This window comes from Pristis pectinata, chromosome 18, assembly GCF_009764475.1.
Source record: "Pristis pectinata isolate sPriPec2 chromosome 18, sPriPec2.1.pri, whole genome shotgun sequence".
In the NCBI taxonomy this organism is placed as follows: Eukaryota; Metazoa; Chordata; class Chondrichthyes; order Rhinopristiformes; family Pristidae; genus Pristis; species Pristis pectinata.
This window is the reverse complement of record NC_067422.1, coordinates 6,982,217-7,005,592: the sequence shown is the minus strand read 5'-3', so window position 1 is coordinate 7,005,592 and position 23,376 is coordinate 6,982,217. Positions and strand designations below refer to the sequence as shown.

At 48.3% G+C, this 23,376-nt stretch overlaps 2 protein-coding genes across 3 annotated transcripts in view; both read left to right on the top strand.

The window, feature by feature from the left end:
- The window catches only part of hgs (hepatocyte growth factor-regulated tyrosine kinase substrate), a 31,560-nt gene extending 25,030 nt beyond the window's left edge, over nucleotides 1–6,530 (top strand). Inside the window, exons 18-23 of one of the 2 annotated variants that reach the window (XM_052032620.1) lie at nucleotides 711–888; nucleotides 2,558–2,691; nucleotides 3,334–3,447; nucleotides 3,877–3,972; nucleotides 4,593–4,710; nucleotides 6,077–6,530. In XM_052032620.1, coding sequence (XP_051888580.1) covers nucleotides 711–888; nucleotides 2,558–2,691; nucleotides 3,334–3,447; nucleotides 3,877–3,972; nucleotides 4,593–4,700 — 630 coding nt within the window. In that variant the 3' untranslated portion in view covers nucleotides 4,701–4,710; nucleotides 6,077–6,530. Of the gene's footprint in view, nucleotides 1–710; nucleotides 889–2,557; nucleotides 2,692–3,333; nucleotides 3,448–3,876; nucleotides 3,973–4,592 lie in introns of both variants that reach the window. The other variant, XM_052032621.1, reaches the window with a different exon arrangement.
- A 2,561-nt stretch (nucleotides 6,531–9,091) lies between these two features.
- mrpl12 (mitochondrial ribosomal protein L12) lies at nucleotides 9,092–23,137 on the top strand. The gene is made up of 5 exons (XM_052033009.1): nucleotides 9,092–9,226; nucleotides 10,111–10,297; nucleotides 20,158–20,232; nucleotides 21,008–21,145; nucleotides 22,680–23,137. The coding sequence occupies exons 1-5, from the start codon at nucleotides 9,177–9,179 to the stop codon at nucleotides 22,794–22,796; spliced, it is 567 nt and encodes a 188-aa protein (XP_051888969.1). The 5' UTR covers nucleotides 9,092–9,176; the 3' UTR covers nucleotides 22,797–23,137.
- Nucleotides 23,138–23,376: the final 239 nt, after the last annotated feature.

Sequence of the window (23,376 nt, the reverse complement as noted above, 5' to 3'; positions counted from 1 at the left end):
GGGATTTGGGTTCTTATTCAGTCTGTGTTTAGCTGCCAAATCATTGCAGTGGTTTGACACCTAATTGTGTGGTCTGGCATTGGTTTACTGTCACATGTACTGAGATACAGTGTAAAACTTTGTCTTGCGTGCCATCCATGCAGATTATTTCAAAACATAAGTACTTTGAGATAGTACAAGGGAAAAGCAATAACAGAATGCAGAATATAGTGTTTCTATTACAGAGGAAGTGTAAGCAGAGAATAAGGTGCAAAGCCATGACTTATTGCTTGATTTTAAAGCTTTTGTATCTTCTGCCTGATGGAAGGGGGGGAGAAGAGAGAATGACTGGGGTGGGAGGGGCTTTGGTTATGTTGGCTGCTTTAATGAGGCAGTGAGAAGTATAGGCAGAGTCTATGGAGGGGAGGCTGGTTTTCATGATGGACTGAACTGTGTCCACAACTCTCTGCAATTTCTTGCGGTCTTGGGCAGAGCGGTTTATACCAAGCTGTGGTGCGTCCGGATAGGATGCATTCAATGGTGCATCTATAAAAACCAGTGACGGTCAACAGGAACATGTTTGGATTGATACAAATTTCAGAGAAAATATGCAATTACTTAATGTGTTCTTTTAAATGGGACATGCTGGTTGACTTTCATGTTGCATTTGATGGTGTGGTATTTATGAATTAATCTGACACTCCTGTTTAATCTGAGCTGCTCCTCCTCAGCTGCAGTCCATACCCCCTGCTGGTGGTGTGATGTATCAGCCTTCAGGTCCGGCCAGCTTCCCAGCCACGTTCAGCCCGGCTGGTTCAGTGGAAGGATCACCCATGCACTCTGTGTACATGAATCAGACAGGACAACCTGGCACTGGACCATATCCCTCCATGACCGTTTCTGGAGCAGGTGAGGTGCAGCTTGGGGATCAGAACACTTGGTGTGTATCAAACTGGTTAAATTGCCAGGTCAGTCTATCGGGTTTCTGATGAACTGAGCGCTCCTTGCTTTGGAACTAACTGATTCAACCAGATTGGATCGAGGGGGAATATGGATAAGCTTGGCTTGGAACCTGTGGTTAGCTAGATTAGAGGGGGGCTGGGATGTTGGCCTGACAGTGCTGCTATTTTCTTTTACTTGCATCAACAAACTCCTAATGGGAAGTCAGAGTTATACAGAACAGAAACAGGCTCTTCAACCCAACTCGTCCATGACAACCAAGATGTCTATCTGAGTTAGTCCCATTTGCCTGTATTTGGCCCATATCCCTCTAAACCTTTCCCATCCATGCACCTGTCCAAATATCTCTTAAACATTGTAATTGTATCTGCCTCTGCCTCTGGCAGCTTGTTCCATATACCCACCACCCTCGTTTTCCCCTTGGGTCCCTTTTTAAATCTTTCTCGTCTCACCTTAAACCCATGTCCTCCAGTTTTAATCTCCCCTATCCTGGGGGAAAAGTGAACTCTGTCGGAACGGTGCTGACTGTTTCAGTTGCCATGGCACTTGAGAAACGAGCATTAATGTAAATGGTGTACCCAAGCAATAAGACAATCACATTGGTGTTCAGGAGATATGGGGAGCCTACGTTTAATGGCTGACTGTGGTTAGCCTGTGATGGTGATGGACCTTGAAGAGCAACACTGATTGTTTTCACAACCAATGGATGATGGCCAGCAGCCAGAATGGATAGAGAGAAGGTGTCAGCACACAAAAATCACTAAATTGAGATTCACAACTTGCTGTATGGATTTTGAATTTGATCACTGGGTTGCTCGCCCAGTACGTTGCTGAACTATAGGGCAATAGCTTGTATTTAAATAACGCTTTCTACAAAGTAAGGAAATGGCAGTGGAATTAAACAAATATTTTGTCAAAATGCCTTCCAGAAATATTGGACAACCAAGGGTCCAGTGTCAATGATGTAAAAGAAAGTAATAGTAGTTTTAACAAGAAAATGGAGAAGTTAATGAGCCTGATAAATCTCAAGGAGCGGACAGGCCATTCGGATCCTTGAGCTTGTTCTGCCATTCAACGAGACCTTGGCTGATCTTTCCACCTCTTTCCTGCCCTATTCCCCAAACCTTTCTCTTATGTTCTTGAATCCCAAGCATTTCATCAGGCTTAGTCGAGTAAAACTTTGGTCTCTCTGAGGCTCGGTTTCAAAGGTTTACTTGAGGAGAGTGGGTTTAAGGAGTGCCTTGAAAGGGCTGGTAGGAGGAGAAAGAGGTGAAGTTGGGGTGGGGTTTTGCTGTAGTTCAACAACTGAGTTGGGGGAAGCAGGAAAGACCAGAATTGGAGGAGCACTGAGATCTGAGGATTATGGGGCTGGTGGAGTTTAAGGATTGAAGGAGAGGAAAATGGTTAAAAAAAAAGACTGGAGTTTAAACTTGGTGTTGTCAAAGTAGAATCCAATACTGTCAGTAAGTAGCTGAGCTGCTGCATTGGAAAGGGTAACGTGGTTCATTTACCTCCCATTCACTCTTCACTTCAGCATGCTCCTCATTCTGCGGGATTGCACATGATTTCTGATGCGGTACAGTTATTGTGAGGTTAATGCAATTCTTGTACACCTCAGATCCAGCCATGGTGAATCCCTACATGTACCAGGCTGCAGCTCCAACCAGCCAGACCACCCAGCAAGCCCAGGCAGTTCCCACGACAAATCCCGGCTACTCAAGCTACCAACCTACCCCTACGCAGAACTACCAGGTAGGTTGCATCGGTCTTCCCTCTCGTGGATCCAGGTGTTTGGCAATTCATGGATTCCTGCCTGGTAGAAAATGTCTGTTCTCCCTTTTGTGCTCACACTTGGTCTGTCTTAATGCTCCCGCTCTCCCCACCATTCTATGCTTAACGTGGGGCGTTTGGTGATCAGTTTTATTTTGTATGCTGGTTGACATTGTAATGAACTTCTGCAGCTGTGCTTAGCTTTAACCAACGCTGTGCTTTAACCTCTGCTGTGTATTGGACAGTAGTGTGGTGTGCCCTGTATGTAATCTATGCTGAACCATTGAGTATACCACGTAGGAGGCCATTCAGCCCACTGAGTCTATGCCGACTCTCAATGCACTCCCATCCCACTAGTTTTCCCTGTAACCTATTCTCTCCATGTTCCCTTTAATTCCCACTGGGTATTTCTCAACAGGGGCTCGAAGGGGGAAGTTGAAGGCTCACTATTATTAATTCATGGAGAGACCTCTTTTATCAAGCACTGAAGAACCGCAGTATAAGGGGAGCCCACTGCAGGTGCTATTGTGTGGGCATAGGGCGTTCTGGTTTTGTGTGTGTGTGCGCGCGCGTGCGCTTGTTGGTATTGTTTCAGCTTATTGAAATGTGCGCCTTCTATTGCAGAATGTGGTAACCCAGGCACAAAACATGCCAACTCTTCCCCAGCCTCAATCGGGTGGACTGGGTTACATGGGATCCCAATCTGTTCCAATGGGCTACCAGCCATATAACATGCAGGTAGGCACATGCCACAGTTTTCCATATTCATAATTTCTTTGTGTTAGTAATTAAAAGCCTGTGATTGCAAAATCCCTGTTCCAAAGCCCAACATATCATCAATAATATTGTTAATAATCTTTTGCAAAGTTTAACACATCCTGATCTGGAAGTATTTGCTGAAAAGAATACCTGAGATTTGAGTAGCATCAAATGTCAGCTTTAATATTTTTAACGATCACTTTTTGTTGTGCCAGTTTTTAATGGGTTCATTATTAAAATAACTGACATTTTATACTTGCAATGAACTAGAAATGTAGGTGTTCTGGACCCTTTCATTCTTGATGACCCAGGCCTGTGGTTACAATGGATGTCTGTATGGGTATGTTGTTCTGCTCCCTCGTGCTGTTTTTCATTTCCAAGCCTCATTCCCGTGTTGTTTTCCTGCAGAATATGATGTCGGCGCTCCCAGCTCAAGATCCCTCCATGAGCAACTTGCCGCCACAGCAGTCTTACCTCCCCGCTCAGCAGCCGATGTACCAGCAGGTAGGAAAAGTGTTTCTCCCTGTTGCCCCAGGTCGTCTTTTGTTACGGCCTAGACTGGGGAAAATGGCTTGGGGCACAAGATGCAAGAGGAATGCGAGCAAGAATTGAAATTGGTTTATTATTGTCACATGTACCGAGATACAGTGGAAAACTCTTCTGCTTGCCATCCATACAGATCATTTCAAAACGCAAGTACATCGAGGTAGTACAAGGAAAAAGCAATACCAGAATGCAGAATATAGTGTTACAGTTACAGAGGAAGTGCAGTGCAGGTAGACGATAAGGTCCAAGGGCCATGATGATGTAGACTGAGGTCAAGACTTCGTCATTAACGTGCAGAGGTTCATTCCAAGTCTTTTAACAGTGGGATAAAGAACTCTTTATCCAATGATGAGTACTGATGGTGAGGAAAGGCAGTGAGGCTTTTTAAAGGGAAGTGGATAGCTATTTGAGAGAGGAAAAAATGTGTAGAAGATTTGGGGCAGTCGAGCTGATGGGACTGTTCAACAAGAAGCCAGCAGGGATTCAGTGGACCAAACGTTCTCCTACCTTGTGCCAAAACCATTCTGTGTTGCCTTCAACCATCTGCATCCTAACCCTGTCCCTTCCTCCCTCCGCAGATGGCCCCCCCCGGAGCTCCGCAGCAGCAACAGCCGCAGCAGCCGCAGCCACCGCCGCAGGTTCAGCAGCAGCCAGGCTCCGAGGCGCAGCTCATCTCATTCGACTGACTCTCTCGCTGTGGGTGAAGGAGGTTGGGGGAGGGAGGGTCGCCCTTGCACTGGGGCTTCTCGTTGCCAGTTAATTATTGGAGGGGAGCAAAGGAGGAAGGTTGGGTCTGTGTGACACCACATGTTGGATTAATGTTGCTTTTACACGCTGGCTCCCCTCAACTTCCTGAGCCCTGTGGAAAGCTTGGACGCTGCCTAGCCATCTCTGACCGCACCATGAGCCTTCTCGGTGTTTTGACAGCAAAGAAGTAAAACATCCTCACAGTCACTTCAGGCACTGACTGTCTTTCGCCAGTCATCAGGAGCCCGCCTCAGTTGGGAAGGATTCTGGATTGTTGGGGGGGTGGTTGAGAGTGCAGATGTGTCCAGACCAGGCTTCCACCTTGCGAGTGAAAATATTCCCTCCTTTTCCTCCTGCCCATGCTTCTGACGGCCATCGGTAACTGTCCACACTCTCAGTAGCTTCGTCCCAAACTACTGGAGCATGTCCCGTTTGTGTCATTCACACAAAAATGGCAGAACAATAAGGTGTAAAGTGGTGAATGGAGTGAGGCTGGGCCCCTTACCCCACACACATCCCCATTTGCTCCTTCCTCTCACCACTTCAGCTGCTTTTTGTAATCACCTTGTTCTTTATATAGTGGATATTCAGCTCACTTTTATCCTTCCCTTCCCACCATCTCCATCTCCACTGCCCTTGTCCCAGCCCTGTGAATGAGGGCCTGCTCGGATCGCTGCTGTGGTATCCAACCCTGAGGCAAACAGACTGTCTACACAACTCTCTCTGTTGGGGCTACTTCACAATGGTGCATTTGTACCTGCTGCCAGTCTGAGCATCCAAGCAGCAAGACTCCCAGCTGTTGTCTGCTGATTAACAAGCTGCAATTATGCCTTGCTAAGAAGGGTAGTGTGTCTTATTGAATGAGGCAGCTGAACACCTTGCACAACACTGGATAGCTGGCACTTCTGATCAACTCGGACAGTGTTCACATACAGCGAAGCACAGCCTTCATTTTATTAGACACATTACCTTTGTTGAGCAAGGTGCAACAATGCCTTGGTAACCAGCAGAACACCAGCCACTGTCTAGGCTTAACCACTGTGAATCTGCTGGGGAGATGCCTGTTTGTGTTAAATCACATGTGCAAAATTCTCCCATCTGTAAACTGTTGGCAGTTGTCCTGGTAAAATTCTTGTGCCTCACCTAGTGGCTAGCCTGTTCACTACAATAAAATGTTAGACAGTGAAACCCCCAAGAGATGGTGTTTGGTGTCCAGCCCCTTGATATTCGTTGATAGAACACAGGAGCCAGAACACAGTGATGTGGAGGCTGTGCTGATTACACTGCTTCTCAACTGTCTGTTCTTTTCTTACAGAAAGCCAAAAGCAACTGCTCTTATAATCTCGGTTGGGTTGACAGTGAAGACGGAGTGCTCATGACAATTGGTGCAAGTTAATTAAGAACGCATTCTAACTGTCCATACATTAAACTGAATTCTGATGTGTGTGTGTGTCTTCAGATCCAAGTGGAACTAAAGAATCAATCACCTTAAATAGCAACCCAATCCTTTGGCCTAAATAACAGATGGACATTGTAATTGGCTACTTAGAGTAACTGTTTGCTGATCTGCCATATACTGTCCTCCCTACTGGAGCCACAGGCACTTTACAGTGGAAATGAATGATCTCTGTGAATTGTCACTACATTGTAACTGGGTCTTGTATAATTAGGCTTAATTGAAACTATAATCCATGTAGCTGATTGTATATTGTGCTGTCACTCTCTGGTGTATGTTCATGTTCTTTACAGCATAAAAGCTAAAAATCTAATTTAAAGAACTCCTGGCTTCATTAAAAATAGTGTGCATGTTTAAAACAGGAAAATTGTTCATTTGCAGTATAATAGTGTGCAGGAGAGCTTGAATTGCTGTGGTTTTGGACAAAAATAGTACAGGTTTATCCTGCTGTCAAGAAGACACTTGACACGCATGTTCTGTTATACTTTAAATGAACGTCTCCTGTGTGTTACTTTTCTGCTTAGTACATTGTTGTTTGTTGAGCTCTTGTCATTTTTTTCCAACTAATTTTAAAAACATATGTTTAATAAACTTTTTCTTCACTTCCATGAAATCATTATCTGCTTCAGGAAAATTATGGTTAGGAACAGACAGCTTTCAAAAAGTGAATTGGATAAATACTTTGGGTAGGGGTAATTTGCAGGAAAATGTCGATAGAAATCCAGTTAGTTTCCTTAGAGCTTGGATGGACAATGATTATCCAACAGCAGCACGACCTTTTATGTATTGTGTGTGGGTGACTAATGGGTGCCATGGATGTTTGAGGGAATGTCTGTGATAGTAGTAAAATAAAAACAAAGTGCTGGGAATCCTCAGCAAGTCAGCTGTGGGAAGAGAAACCGAGTTAACGTTTTAAACTGAAGACCCTGTGATAGGGTGAAACTAAGAAGCAAGTTTTGATCAACATCTTGTTTAAAGCAAGAAAGGAAACAAACTATTGAGGGTGAACACAGTGCAATGGACAAACAAAGCCTGGGGAGAGGAGAGAACTACTTCCAAGTTGGGGCATTCCTGGAAGAAATGGTGCAAATGCCATCTTTCAGGTTGTGGAGGAATGCAGTTTCCAACTTCATACCAACAATATTACTGGCATTGTACCCAAGTGGTAGTTGCAGTACAACGCTGGGGTTGCAATTGTATCAATAACATAAACTTGTCAGACTGCAACAGAAGTGACAGTGTGTGTTGAGCTGTGTGAAAGCCCCCCCATCTTTCTCTACCACCCACCTGACCTTTCAGAAAACCATACAGCACAAAGACAGGTCCTTTCAGCCCACCTGTGATATCTATGAACATAAATCCAATTTGCCTGCATTAGGCCCATCTCTCTCTTCATCTTACCTGTTCCAAGTGCCTATTCAAATGTCTTTTAAATGTTGTAATTGTACCTGCCTCAACCACTTCCTGCTGCAGCTTGTTCCATGTACGCACCACCCTCTGTGTGAAACGCCTCTCATTTCTCACCTTAAACCTGTGCCCTCTGGTTCTAGGCTCCCTTAGCCTAGGAAAAAAAGATTCCAACTATCTATGCCCTTCATAATTTTGTAAACCTCTACGGTTACCCCTCAGACTCCTACATTCCAGTTAGAGCCTATCCAATCTCCCCTCATTTCTGCAGCCTGCCATTCCAAGCAACATCCTGGTGCATCTCTTCTGCACTCCCTGTTGCTACAACCAGAACTGCACTCAATACTTTGTTCAATGCCCCCACACTCAGCCCATTACCCCCTCCCCCACGCATCCCACCCACCCTCCCTCAAACACCCCATCCTCCACCCCTACCCCTTTTGCTTTGCCCACACGCCCTTGCCCACATGCCCCCACCCTCCCCACACACACACACACCCCCCACCCTCCACACACACCCCCTCACCCTCCACCCCTCCACACACACACCCCCTCACCCACACCCCCCACCCCTCCACACACACACCCCCTCACCCACACCCCCTCACCCACACCCCCCCCCCCTCCACACACACCCCCTCACCCACACCCACACCCCCACCCCTCCACACACCCCCTCACCCACACCCCCCACCCCTCCACACCCCCACCCCTCCACACACACCCACACCCCCCCACCCCTCCACACACACACCCCCTCACCCTCACCCCTCCACACACACCCTCACCCTCCACACCCACACCCACCCCCCCCACCCCTCCACACACCCCCTCACCCTCACCCCTCCACACACCCTCACCCTCCACACACACCCCACCCCCCCCCCCACACCACACACCCACACCCCCCCCCACCACACCCACACCCCCTCCACACACACCCACACCCCCCACCCCTCCACACCCACCCCTCACCCACCCACCCCCACCCCTCCACACACACACCCCTCACCACCCCTCACCCCCACCCCTCCACACACACCCCACCCCACCCCTCCACACACACCCACACCCCCACCCTCCACACACACCCACACCCCCCCCCTCCACCACACACACACACCCCCCCCCCACACACACACCCCTCACCCTCACCCCCACCCCTCCACACACACCCTCACCCCCACCCCTCCACACACACCCTCACCCCCCACCCCCCCACACACACACCCCCACACACACCCACACCCCCCCACCCCTCCACACACCCCCCCTCCACACACACCCCCCACCACACACACACCCCCACCCCACACACACACCCCCCACCCCACCCCTCCACACACACCCCCTCACCCCCACCCCATCCCCTGTACCCCCCTTCCCTCACACACACTCATCCCACCCCACCCCCTTTCGACCCGCCCCCGCTGCACCGAGCGCCTGCCCTCTGCCGTTGTTGATAAAGTTTTGTTGAAGCCAGGCGGCGCGCTGCCTGCCGGGTAGGAGAGGCGCTGGAGGTCACGGGACCACGTGCCGCCGCCGCCGGGAGATGTTGGCGGCGCTGGGGAGAGCGGCCGGGCCCGGCCGGGGCCTCGTCAGGTACTGGGGGCGGCGGGGGGTGGGGGTAGGGCCGGGGGCCTGAGAGCCGCCACCCGCTGGGTCTGCCGGCCGCGCGTCCTCGTCCCCGTCCCCCAGCAACTACACCCGCCCGGCCCCGGCAACACTCCCGCGCCACTGCTCCCGGCTTCTCCTTCAATTCCGCCTCCACTGGCTTCACCGAGACACGGTGGCGGGACAGGACGTGTCCCCCCTCCTCCTTCCCCCCCCCCACCCAGCCCCTCTGTCCCCCCCACCCCGTCTATCCCCCCCACCTCCTCTCCTCTCCTCTCTCCCCACCACCAACACCCTTCCCCCCCACCACCACCCACCCCTGTTCTCTCTGCTCCACCAAGCCCCCTTCTCTTCCTCCCCACCCCCTCCTCCTCCTCCTCACCCCTCCTCCTCCTCCTCCTCACTTCCCCCCCACCAACCCACCCCTGTTCCTCTCCCCTCCCCATCAGCCCCCCATCTCCTCTCCCCACCCCCCCTTTCTCCTCTCTAGCTCCATGTTTAATTGCACTTACATTACCAGACATTGCTGTCTGGAATGCTGACACTCTACTGCCGTTATTGCAGCAAATGTCTTTTTAAAATAAAAACTGCAGATGCTGGAAATCAGAAACAGTAGGTCAGACAGCATCTGTGGAAATATTTCCGGTCCAGGGCCCTTTGACACTTCTGATGAAGTGTCTGGGACCTGAAACATTGACTTCATTTCTCTTCCCACAGATGCTGCCTGACCTGCTGGGTTTTTCCAACATTTACTGATTTTGTTTTCAGGATTGCTTTTCCTGCAGGCGACGGTGGCTGCGGACACTGTTTAAATCACGCTGGCCACCGGTGCCTCCTGTTGAACGTGCTGTTTCCGTCCAATCTTTTGACAGGAGAGAGTTGCAAACCTTCTGTGCCCGGCGAGCGCTGAGAACCAGTGCTCGCAAGCATGATGACACCCTGGCAACGCCGCCCCTCGACAACGCTCCCAGGGATTACTCGCCAAAGATAAAGCAGCTGGTGCAGGAAATAGCGAGTCTGACACTTCTCGAAATCTCTGATCTCAATGAATTGCTAAAGGTATGTCCTTGAAAAGTACATGTCGGTTAGGGCATCCTCTCATTGAAGTGCTGATTTGAAGTGCCCTCTGACCTTGACACGAGGACACAAATCAGGGTGAGGCATGTACGTTAGAACGTAGAACAGTAGAGCACTGGAACATGCCCTTTGACCCATGATGTGCTGATGACACTTAATCCCACCTGCCTGCATATGATCTCTATCCCTCCATTCCCTGCATACTTCATGTACCTGTCTAAGAGCCACTTAAACACCTCTATTGTATCTGCCCCCACCACCACCCCTGGCAGAGCATTCCAGGTACCCACCACTCTGTGTGTAAAAAAAACCTGCCCTGCACATTTCCTTTGAACATTCCCCCTCTCGTCTTAAATGCATAGCCTCTAGTATTAGATATTTAGACCTTACTGTCTGCAGAAATCTGATCATGAGCCCAAGAACAAGGTAATGGAAGACCCACATGCCATCCTTTGTGCTGCTCCCAGTGAGATTTTCAAATTTTGATCCTCTCTTGGTTGATCTTCCACCTGGATCCAATTGTGTTCACCCACATCTTGAGGTGTTCAAAACCCATTCACCCTTGATGCTGACCCACACACTGGCTCCCACTTTCAATTTTAGCTAATAGTATCAGTGGCAGTTTGCAGTGTGGACAGAGGCCATTGTGTCTGTGCCGGTCATAAAAGGGCTAACCAGCCAAATCTCACCTTCCAGCACTGGGTCCATAGTCCTGCAGATCACAACTCTTCAAGTACACATCCATTTAAATGTGAAGAGAGTTTCTACTCTACCATCATTTCAGACAGTAAGTACCAAACCCCGACTGCCCTCTGTGTTGGAGAAAAAAATCTGTCTTCCAGTTACTTTAAACCTAAGCCCCCACATCCTCTGGTTTTTGATCCCATTGTTTTGGGAAATAAGTCCTTCGTGTTTATTCTATCTAGGGAATTATATATATCTGAATTAAGTCTCCCCTCAGCCTCCGAAGTCATAAGAAAACAATCCCAGCCTGAACAATGTTTTGCCTGTGGGTACATTTTTCCTATCCTGGCAAGGTCTGTGTAAATTCCCTCTGCATCCTCTCAATCCCATCTCCTCTGTAACATGGAGACCAGATCTGTACCTGTGACATAACTAATGTTGTGTACAGTTCCTCCCTGCTCTTGTATTCTGTACATTTGGCTGATGAAGGAAAGCTTCCCATATGCCATTATAAACACTTTACTGAGTGGCTCTTCTACCTTTAAGGATCTGCAGACATATGTTCCTAGGTCTCTCTGTCCCTCCACTCCATTCAAAATCCATCAATCATTGTATATTCCATGTGCATTACCTCACGCTTCTCTGAATTAAGTGTCTGCCTAAGGCTTGCTGCATATTGTCTCCCGCACAGACACTTTCTATCATCTGCAAACATCTTTACCGTGCTCCCTTCATTTCCCTGCACCTGAATTTGACAGGTACCAACCAATCGATTATGTCAGCTAACTCGACGTCAGCTCAGGGTTCTGAGGCCCTGGATACCTCGCTGGATGCCATCGCTCATCCAGCCCAGGGGCTCTGTTGGCACCGTCCCTCCACTTGTCTGTGGGCTCCCTCGGTGCTGCTGCTCCTTCATCCCAAAGGCTCCCTGGACACTATCCCGCTGCCTGCCCACCCAGTGCCGTCTTGATGTCAGCTCTGGAGTGCAGGTTACTGGCTTGCCTTGGGTGGTGAAGTTCCAGATTGTCTGTTGTTCTGGTCACCGCATTACAGCAAGGTTTTCTGTGCAGCTCTGGTTGCTGCATTACAGAGAGGATGTGAAGGCTTTGGTGAGGGTGCAGAAGAGGTTCACCAGGATGTTGCCTGGATTGTGGAGTATGAGCTATAAAGAGAGGTTGGACAAACTTGGATGGTTTTCTCTGGAGCTTTGGAGGCTGAGAGGCGACCTGATAGAAGTTTACAAAACTATGAGAGACGTGGACAGGGGTCACAGTCAGAGCCTTGTTCCCCAGGGTGAAAATGTCAAATACTGGAGGGCATAGGTTTAAGGTGAGAGGGGAAGAGTTTAAAGGAGATGGACGAGGCAAGTTTTTGTTTTACACAGTGGTAGGTGCCTAGAACACAATGCAAGAGGTGGAAGCAGGCATGATAGCAACATTTAAGAGGCATTTAGAAGGCACATGAACAGTCGGGATGGAGAGAGAGACCATGTGCAGGCAGATGGGATTAGTTAATTTGGCATCAAGGTTGGTGTGGGCACTGTGGGCCAAGGGGCCTGTTCCCGTGCTGTACTGTTCCATGTTCTAATTTAGCTTTATGGGAAACAAGGGACCAAGGGTTAAGGTTTAAAGTAATGGGTGGGAAGTTCAAGGGGAGATATCAGAGGAAGGTTTTTTACCAGAGAGTGGTTGGGGCATGGAATGCAACTGCCTGGGGCGGTGGTGGAGGCAGGTACATTGGTCAAATTCAAGAGATTACTAGATAAGCATATGGAGAAATTTAAAATAGAGGGATATGTGGGAGGAGGGGTTAGGTAATCTTAGGCGAGGTTTAAAGGTTGGCACAACATTGTGGGCCGAAGGGCCTGTATTGTGCTGTACTGTTCTAAGGCCTGAGGCCTGTAGAATTTCACAGGTCACTAAAGCATCTGTCAAAATATTATACTTCACTTAACATTGCAGAAAATCTGCACCCTGTTATCAAAATAAAAACAGAAAAGGATCTATCAACATTTGGATAGACAAGGTGCAATTGGGGATACTCATCTTCTTTATCTGTGGGAAAATTGTGTCTTAAATCTTCTTCCCAAAGGTCAGGTAGTGGATTTTGTCTCTATGGACTTCAGCAAGGCCTTTGAAAAAGTCCTTAAATACTCAGTGGGTCGGGACAGCTTTGTGGGAGAGGGCCTGTGTTATTGTTTCAGGTCAGTATCCCTTCAGAACGGAAAAAGTGAGCCGATGATTCTGACGATTGTATCTTTAAGTTGCAGAGGGTGGGGGTGGAGAGGGGAAGTGAAAGAGAACAAAGTGAAACATCTGTGGAAGGGTTAGAGACCAAGGCTGTCCAGGTGAACGCAATTGCTTTTGATGCTGTACAGTTAATCATATATGAGGAGTGGGGATGGCGGGAGGTGATACAGGGCAGGTAGAGGAATAAAGCAACAATACCGTGCTGGAGCAGAGAGGTGCGGATCACAGCAGTTGTTGGACGTGGAAATTAAAGACAATGCTGGAAATAACCAACAGATCAGGCAGCATCTGTGGAGAGAGAAAAAACTGAGTCAATGTTACTTTTGAGCGGCCCTGACACAAACAGGAAGGGCTGGTTATCTGAAGCTGTGGGGTTCTGAGAACTGCAATGTGCTGAGATGGAAGATGGGATGCCTTTCCACAGCTTACACTGGGGTTCAGTGGACCAGTGTATTTCTTGTATTTCCTTATGACTTGCGAGGCCATTCAGCCCATCAAGCCTATGCCTGTTCTCGGACCAGTCCTTTCAATCTCATTCTCTTATTTTCAGAGTCATGCAGTAATATAGCGCGGAAACAGGCCCTTCTGCCCAACTTGTCCATGCCGACCCAAGGTGGCCATCTAATATATTCCCATTTGTTCACATTTGGCCCACATCCCTCTAAACTCTTCCTATTTTCTACAACTTATTCTCACTCAGGTGCTCATAACTTGTCCTCCTTCCACCCACCGACACGAGGGATAATTTAAAGTGGCTAAATGATCTACCAACATTTTTGGGATCTGGAAGGAGACCAGAGCTAGGGAAGTCCACACAATAGCAGAGAGAACAGGCAGCACCGGAGGTTAGGATCGAACCGGGGTCGCTGGAACTGTGAGGCAGCTACTCCACCTCCTGCACACTGTGGTCCCCTTTGCTAGCCCTCCCACTACCCTCTCCCCTCCCATTCAGAATTCCAGAGGGACAGCTGTTCTGATGCTGCAACTCCCTGATTCACTCGTCACTCCCCTTCTCACGGCACTTTCCCACGTCACCAAAGAAGATGCAAGACCTGCCCTTGTATCTTGTCCCTTTCCACCAAACAAGGACCCAAACACTCCTTCAGATGGAAGTGCGGATTCACTTGAACTTCTTCCACTTTAAGGTGCTGCATTCAGTGTTCAAGATGTGGTCTCCTCTACATTGGAGAAACCAAACACAGATTAGGAGACTGCTTTACAGAACGCTTCCGTTCAGTCCATAGGGTGATCCTAGCTTCCCGTCACACTCCCAATTCCTTTGGCTACCTACACTGTTCCAACAGAGCCAACATCACTTGCGTCCACCTGTAACATTAATTTGTTTCTCTCTTCCTTGCATGCCTGATCTACTGAATATTTCCAACATTCTCTTTATTTCTGTTTTCCAGCAATCACTGTGTTCTACATCCCAGTCATGTTTCTTCTCTCTCGGACTGCCCATCTCCCACTATCTGCTCTCTTCCAGGCAGGGATAGTGTGACAGGTTCAATACTGCCATTGAATTAATCTGCATTCTTTGGGAACATGGGAAGAAATTGGAGCACGGTGAGGAAACCCTTGTGGTGATGTTTAAGAGACATTTAGACAGACACTTTAAATAGCCAAGGCATGGAAGGATACAGTCAGAATGCAGGCAGATGGGTAAAAGGTCAGCACTAGAGGATGTGGTCTGAAAGGCCTGTTTTGTGCTGAACAGCTCTATGACACAGAACACAGCACTGGAGGGAAGTATTAAACCCGGGCAAGCTGGACTTGTGCAGTCAGACCCAGGTGATTAGTCCTTGGCGATTTATGACTTGTGAAAACTCAAGTCAAGGCAGCATCTCAGCTCCAGGAATCAGGGGCAGCAACAGGTCATGAGGAAACTTCAAATGTTAATCAGACGGGTTTTCCCCTCAACAAACATTGCCTGGCTTTCTGTAGCAGAGTTGTGTGAGGGAGAGAGAGAGTCACAGGGTGTTGGGAAATAAGGGGAGGCAGGATGTGGGATTTCTTCCCAGGAGCAGGCACGGACCAAATGGGCTTCCTCTGTTGTTATAAGAAATCAGCAGCTGAAGCAGATCAAGACCTTATTCTGGGAACGTACAGCAGTTCATGCACACCCTGAGCAGAGAAACCTAGTTGTGATGTGACCTTAGACAGTATGTTTTTAACAGTAAAAATGTCTTTAAAGATTGCACCTATGAATGTGTGTGGTGTCAGAAGCAATACGTGATGTTCCAACAACATCAGCAAACTCAATACTACACTCAGAGTCCTGATTGTAGGGTGTACAATGTGTTCACCGACACTGTGGAAGGAACACCGCAAGTATACACTGGATCTAAACCAGAGGGGTCAGGCCAGCCCAGAGTAGATTTCTGTCCAAAAAGTTTACTCTTAAATCCACCAAATCACACCCAGGGGCCTTCTCTGACTGCTGTCACCTACAGAAAGACCAGAGGATTGCCAGAGTGATATGGAAGCTGAACATCAAACTGCTTGACCCCAGAAAGGCATCAAGGAACTAGGGTTGAGAAACATGAAACCCATCTTTGATGCTCCCATGTACTGGTGGGGATGCAAACAAGACAAACATCAGGAGGTTCTTCATTGTCAAGAATGTCCAGAAAGCATGAGAAAGTCAGAGGGAAACGCACCCAACTCCAGAAAAGAATGCAGAATTGACATCTACGGTAGAACGGGGTGGATGTGAGAGGGAGCTTCAAGAAGTTAAAAACCAACAAGCCTCACTCCTTGCATTGGAATCCTCCAAGATCATCGTCCGATCCAGAGTCCTGGTGATTCACCTGGACCAGAATCTGTCTCCTACCCAACAGGGAGATCTCTTGACAGGGACACGGTCACCTATAAGTAGGAAAGAGGATGAACACTGCCTAGTCAACTTGGACCAGGAGAAGGCTTTTGACAGAACATCACATGTGTATATGATGGACATACTCTTCAGAATGGGATTTGGGCAAGGGAATTCATAAGTGGATACAACAAAGCTCTACAGGGACATTTAATGACTAATCTCTGATGTACCCGTCCATTCCCTCCCCCCACATCCCCAGTGTGTTTTCTGGTGCAGCCTAGCAAGGAATTTGATGGCAGGCCCATACACCTGTACTGTTGAATGCCTGAAGGTGTGTGAGGTGGTCCAGGATGACTCACCCATCTGATTTTCATCTCTTCAGTGGCACAGTCCTAACCAATGAGTGGGAAAACAGAGAGCTTTCCAATCAATCTGGAGTTGGGCAAGGCTGCCCTCTCTCTCCTGTCTTGTTTCTGTGTTACGTAGAGCCTTTTAGAACATAGAACATAGAAAAACTACAGCACAATTCAGGCCCTTCAGCCCACAAAGCTGTGCCGAACATGTCCCTTCCCTAGAAGTTACTAGGCTTACCCATAGCGCTCTATTTTTCTCAGCTCCATGTACTTATCCAACAGTCTCTTAAAAGACCCTATCGTAACCGCCTCCACCACCGTTGCCGGCCGCCCATTCCATGCACTCACCACTCTGAGTAAAAAAACTTACCCCTGACATCTCCTCTATACCTACTCCCCAGCACCTTAAACCTGTGTCCTCTTGTGGCCACCATTTCAGCCCTGGGGAAAAGCCTCTGACTATCTACCCAATCAATACCTCTCATCATCTTATAAACTTCTATCAGGTCCCCCCCCCCCCATCCTCCGTCTCTCCAAGGAGAAAAGGCCCAGTTCCCTCAACCTGCTTTCATAAGGCATGCTCCGCATTCCAGGCAGCATCCTTGTAAATCTCCTCTGCACCCTTTCTATGGCTTCCACAACCTTCCTGTAGTGAGGTGACCAGAACTGAGCACAGTACTCCAAGTGGGGTCTGACCAGGGACCTCTATAGCTGCATCAATACCTCTCAGCTCCTAAATTCAATTCCCCGATTGATGAAGGACAATACACCATATGCCTTCTCAACCACAGAGTCAACCTGTGCCGCCGCTTTGAGCATGCTGAGTCTGTCAGGGAGAATGGAGTAAAAGAAGTGATGACCCCAGTCAGTGGAGGCATTCAGGTCAAAGCCTCTCTAAACACGGAGAATGCCGCTGTCTTCTGCGTGTATCGCGGATCCATGTGTGTCTGCAGCCAGTGTGAATCCGTGTTATGGGCCAAGATCAATCGTAGCCAAAACATTGCCCTATTCTTTGACATCTAGTCTGACCGATCCTCTTGTTCCCTTCACTGTCGGGTCCGATCCCCTGAAGGTGCAGGAAATATGATTTGGAGGAACTGGGAAGTGTGGTAAGTGGAGCTTATAGATAAAGAAAAACTGGTATGCTGGCAACAGCGCTGATGTAGATGAACCTGGACGTGAGGTGTGAGGTGCTCTCAGTGTTGTACTTGATACAGGTGTGGCCCATATCAGGCAACTGTACACAATCACCTGGGACCTTTTGCAGTTCACCTGGAGCTCAATAATGGAATGAAGATCTATAAACTTCGGGGGAGGGGGTGAGAATGTATCCAATGTGGCTCTTGTTCTGCTGGCTACCTTTGTGTGTGGCTGCCTGTGCTTAGACCCTGGGTATGCAGACACCAAGCGTCAATACATGCTGAGATTCTGTCTGTCCTCAGCATAGTGAAAGATGGCTCTGGCTATATTGCCTCAGAATATTCGTTCTAGTTGGACTGTTCTGCACCGCCTGGTCCTCAGTGAACACTTTATCTAAAAGAAGGCCTTTGATCACAAGTCAGTCAGTGGGTGGTGTATACATAACGTTGTCAGAGTCCTGCAGGAGGAGATGGTGGATCAGTGCGGTGATTCCCCGAGCAGACCGTCACAGACTTACTTCACCACCAAAACTTCCCAACAAGCACCAAGGCCTGGTTTGATTGGTGGTGAGAAAGGCCATCTTGTTCAGATCTTTCACCTGCTATTGGCCGTTCTGCCCTTGTAACGATAGAAGTGAGACCATTGTCCTTCGTGAATGCATCTTTGACAGAAGGGTCAGGGCTGAGGTGCAGAGGTATTTGTCAAGGTTCATCTTTGCTATATGAGCTGTCCCAGGGCCACGCATTGAGGCAAAGGTTAACTGCTGGTGGAAAACCATCAACACAGTGAAAAATGCCATCTCATCTGTCTAAAACTCACCAGCACAAGGTACTGTCTGTGACCAGGCATGGTAAACTGGCACGCTCTAACATTCAGGAGTGTGTACCAAAGGACAAGCTGTGCCACTGCAGGGGCTCTATGGAGAAGCTCCACAGTGTGAGCCCTGACCCAGCAGCTGAAATCTGTGTTAAAACACAAACAGCTATTTGTTCGTCAAAGTCAAGTTTATTGTCACATGCATAAGTCCATGTGTGCACAGGTGCAATGAAAAACTTGCAGCAGCAGCATCACAGGCACCTAGTGGCATATAAGCAACATTCACAAGAAAAACAAATAAACGTAAGTTGCACACAATTTTTACAAGAAAGAACACAATTCCAACAAAAAAACACAAAGTCCCTTTTAGTGCAAAGTGATCAACGAGGTCATGATGTTTCTAAATTGCAGTGATTAGGGTTGTGCCGGTTGGTTCAAGAACCAAATGGTTGAAGGGAAGTAACTGTTCTTGAACCTGGTGGTGTGGGACTTCAGGCTTCTGTGCCTCTTGCCCGAGGATAGCTGCAAGAAGATGTCAAGATCCCCACTATCCGGGCCATGCCATCTTCTCACAGCTACCATCGGGCAGGAGGTACATAAGCCTGAAGTCCCACACCACCAGGTTCAAGAACAGCTACTTCCCTTCAACCATTCAGTTCTTGAACCAACCGGCACAACCCTAATCACTACAGTTTAGCAACACTATGACCATTTTGATCACCTTGCACTAAAATAGACTTATTTTTGTTTTTCTTGTGAATGTTGCTTATATAATGCCACGTGCCTGTGAAGCAGCTGCAAGTAAGTTTGTCATTGCACCTGTGCATACAGGTACTTGTTCACATGACAACAAACTCGACTCTGATTTTGGTGGGGAAGGATGTGCCTGTGATGTATTTTGGGCTGAGGCCACTTCTCTCTGCAGCTTCTTGCGTTCCTGCGAATTCGAATTGCCGTACCTGGGCTGTGCATTGCATTATAATGGATGACCTGCTAACATTAAGTGAGGGGAATAACATGAAAGTTTGAACACATTGAATGCTTTCTATTACATACCTTTTCATTGTTGTGAATAAAGTACATTTTGAAATCTAAATAAAAAATACATTGGAACAAGTGCAATAAAGCTACCTTCTCACCTGCCCCTTTATCAATATCTCACTCTGAGTGAAACAGGTTAGTACCTGTGGTGTTAACTGTACAGTGTATTGTTCCTGGATAGGCATCTGTCAGGAGGAGATGGGCCGATTTTCCCGTTTTTTTTGGTTAATATTTATTCAAGAGATGTGGGCTTCACAGGCTGAGCCAGCATTTAATTGCCCGTCCCTAGTTGCCCTTAAGAAGGTGATGGTGAGCTGCCTTTTTGAACCGCTGCAGTCCGTATGGTGTGGGCACACCCACAGCGCTGTTAGGGAGAGAGTTCCAGGATGTTGACCCAGCAACGGTGAAGGAACAGCAATATTTTTCCAAGTCAGGATGGTGTGTGGCTTAGAGGGCAGTTTCTAGGTGGTGTTTTTGGAAGGTGCTGTTTAAGGAGGCCTGGTGAGTTGCTGCAGTGCATCCTGTAGATGGTACAAACTGCCGCTACTGTGCGTCGGTGGTGGAGTGAGTGAATGGTGGTGGATGAGGTGCCTGTCAAAGAGGCTGCTATGTCTTGTATGGTGTCAAGATCCTTGACTGTTGTTGTACTCATCCAGGCAAGCTGTGGTTGGGAGTATTGTTGTTCCTGTGTGAATTCCGGTATCGCTGGGACCAATTAAAACTCTTCTTCTGTCTCTTCAGAAAACACTCAAAATTCAGGATGTTGGGATGATGCCAATGGCTGGAATGATGGCAGCTGCTCCACCTGCCTCTCAGGTAAAGCCCCAACGGGAAGTGAGTCATTCCTTGCTCAGACTCACCTTGTGTGAGTTTGATATCTAAGGCGGGGGTTGGAGTCTGGGTGATTGGGATTAGGGAGCAGGATGAACTATATTGAAAGTGAATTCTTCGGAGGAAGAATTCTTTCCTGTGCCTGCCTTGTGCTGAATCTGTGCACAGTCCAATAGACTGGGGCTGCTGGAAGCACTGCCCTTCATGGCTTTGCCTTTAATTAAACATACATATTACAGCACAAGAACAGGCCCTTTGGCCCATGATGTCTGTGCTGAACAAAGTATCAAAGTGGCTCCTACACAGTACAAGTTGAAAGCTTGGCGATGATTTCTGTTCTAGATAGGATTGTTTCAATTTATAGTCCCTAAGCTACAGCACCAGTAACCCGGGTTCAATTCCGGCTGCTGTCTGTAAGGAGTTTGTAGGTTCTCCCCGTGTCTGCATTGGTTTCCTCCGGGTGCCCCGGTTTCCTCCCACATTCCAAAGACGTACGGGTTAGGAAGTTGTGGGCGTGCTATGTTGGTGCCGGAAGTGTGGCGACACCTGCGGGCTGCTCCCAGAACAAAAGATGCATTTCACTGTGTGTTTCGATGTACATATGACTAATAAAGAAATCTTATCTCATCTAAAACCAAGGTGTGGGCATTGTAGTCTCTCATATAACCCCCTGTGTGGCTATACCAGCTGGAGTAATCCAGTGGTTGGCCCCATCTCCTCCTCACTCCCTCTGATTTCTCTGTTGCCCCTGTTTCTCTAGGAGATTGAGGATGAAGCCGTCCCGGCCAAGAAGGAGAAAACCCAATTTACGGTGAAGCTGGTGGAATTCAAGGCGGCCGACAAAGTGAAACTCATTAAAGAAGTGAAGAACTGTATTTCTGGGCTGAACCTTGTGCAGGTGAGGCAGGCTGGAGGAGGGAGCAGTGGCCGTTTCCATAGGGACAAACTTCTTAGTGCTCAGGACTGCCTTACCTCAGCGGGTAACACTCTTACCCTGAACCAGGTTGTGGGTTCAACTCCCACTCTGGTCAATTCGTACACATACTGCAGGCTGATGCTCCAGTGAAGTACTGAGAGAATGCTGCACTGTCAGAAATGTGTTTCTGGGGCCCCTTCTGCTCTCTCAGATGGACAATCAATCTCGTGTCACTAGTTTGAAGAAAAAGGAATTATTGTCAGTTCCTGGTGAATATTCAACTTCCCTCAAACGATATTTATGGGAGCTTGCTGTGCACAGATTGCCTGCCTTGTTTTCAGCAGTGACTACATTTTAAAAGTTGGCATTGGGCTTTGGGAAGGGCACAATTTGCCTGATGCGGCCTGGCGGTACAAGTCAGTCTCGTTCCAGGCTGCACCTATGCAACTGGTGTCATGACCAGGGTTTTGGAGTGATGCAGCACAGAAATGGTCCCTTCAACCACTGGGTCTGCACTGACTGTTGAGCACCCATTAGCACTAATCTCTGTTTATTCTCTCAATGTTCCCATCAAGCCCCCAGCCCCCGATTATACCACTCACCTGCACACACCGGGCAAGTTACCTTGAGGCAGCAGCTCCACTTGCTGCCTCACTGTGCATCCCCTGTCATTCAGCAGCTGGTGCTGCCTGCAATCTTTCTAACTGCATTGGTGCTGATTCCGATCAGGGACGGACTGTGACACCCATCTCCTGGGCAGATGATTTCCCCGGGCAACTTGCACTCCAGCTCCTGAGCCCTCACTGCAGCGTTACAGCAGGAGGCAAGTTTAAACCAAGGCTGCTTGAAGATAGCGAAGGGGGAGCTCCCTCACTCTCGGCCAGTGTGGAGGGGAGGCGGGGAGCGTGGAATGCTTCCACTGTCTTGACCACTGTTACTGCCTCCACCAGCAGCAAAGATTCACCAGTCTGATTTTCTGCCTGTGGGATCTTGCTGTGTATGCCACTGCAGAATGCTGATTGTATTCCGTTATGTATTTGAATGTAAAAAAAAGTATGTATTTAATTATATGAAGAGCTCTGGGATATCCTGACAGAAGGATTGTATTTCTCCTTTAAATGGTGGCTGTGCATGGTGCATTTGGCCCATTTGCAGGGTTGGTCTCTGCACGTACTGTCTGTGTACTGCACATTCTCTCAGGCCATGCTGGTTGAGTGGGACGTCGTGCATGTTTGCTGGGTGCATACACTGTTATTCCAGCACAAAGTAACACCAGCCTTGTGTCTATACCTTCAGTGTGCTGCTATCTTCATTGATCAGGGTGGTGAAGAGGTGCTGCGTGCACGCTCCCTTGTGACTGTGTGTGCTGGCACTTCTGTGGCATACTTGCCTGCTGTACTTGTGTGTACGCATCAGGCTGGGATACCCTAGCCCAGGGGCTTGATTTGGAGCTTTCCCCATGTTTGGAATCTTCTCTAGAAGTGAGCAGCAATTAACATTACGTACTCCTTCTCAGGCCAAGAAGCTGGTGGAGTCCCTGCCTCAGGAGATGAAGGCCAACGTCTCGAAGGAAGAGGCGGAGAAGTTAAAAGCTGCCCTCGAGGCAGCAGGAGGAACTGTGCAGATAGAATAAATTCCTGACTCCTGCCGTTGCCTGGCCTGGAAGATACAATGGAAACCAATTAAAAGGCCTCGGGGGCCGATTGGTATCAGAGCTGCTATACTGCATCCTGGGACTTTTAAGTATTCAGTGGGGAGTGTAGTTTGACCAAGGTATTGTTTGTATGTATGTCTACATATCCTGGCTTTATACCACTTCTAAAGTGCTGGAGGGTGCAGATAGGAAAGATGGAGATACTGTAAATGTCTGTCATGTACAGCAACCCACACTGGGTGCAACCCTCGAGCTCTGTCTATTGTGCTTGTCATTTCCATCCACATTAAATGAGGAAAAGAGGGAACATTTATAAGATAACAAAGCTGGCTGTGTTTGATATCCCACGATTGAAGCTGGTTTGGACTATGGGTTGCCATTACAGAAGCTGAGAGCAGCGTATGGGGCGGTCACTGTCAGCCTGTGGCCGTGCACCAGTTCACTGGTGACGTCTGGTTCACGCTGGAACAAACGAGGCTGAGAGAAGATTTAATGGAAGTGCCTGAGTTTGTGGTGGGTGTTCATGGGACAGTGGGAGGGAAGCAGTTCTCATGAAGGG

What these genes read in the sequence shown, in the direction of transcription:
- mrpl12 (XM_052033009.1), top strand. Translation starts at nt 9,177, where the DNA reads ATGTTGGCGGCGCTGGGGAGAGCGGCCGGGCCCGGCCGGGGCCTCGTC. An exon ending in CCCGGCCGGGGCCTCGTCAG is followed by an intron (nt 9,227 to 10,110) that starts GTACTGGGGGCG and finishes ATCTTTTGACAG; the next exon opens with GAGAGAGTTGCAAACCTTCT. An exon ending in CTGGGCTGAACCTTGTGCAG is followed by an intron (nt 21,146 to 22,679) that starts GTGAGGCAGGCT and finishes ACTCCTTCTCAG; the next exon opens with GCCAAGAAGCTGGTGGAGTC.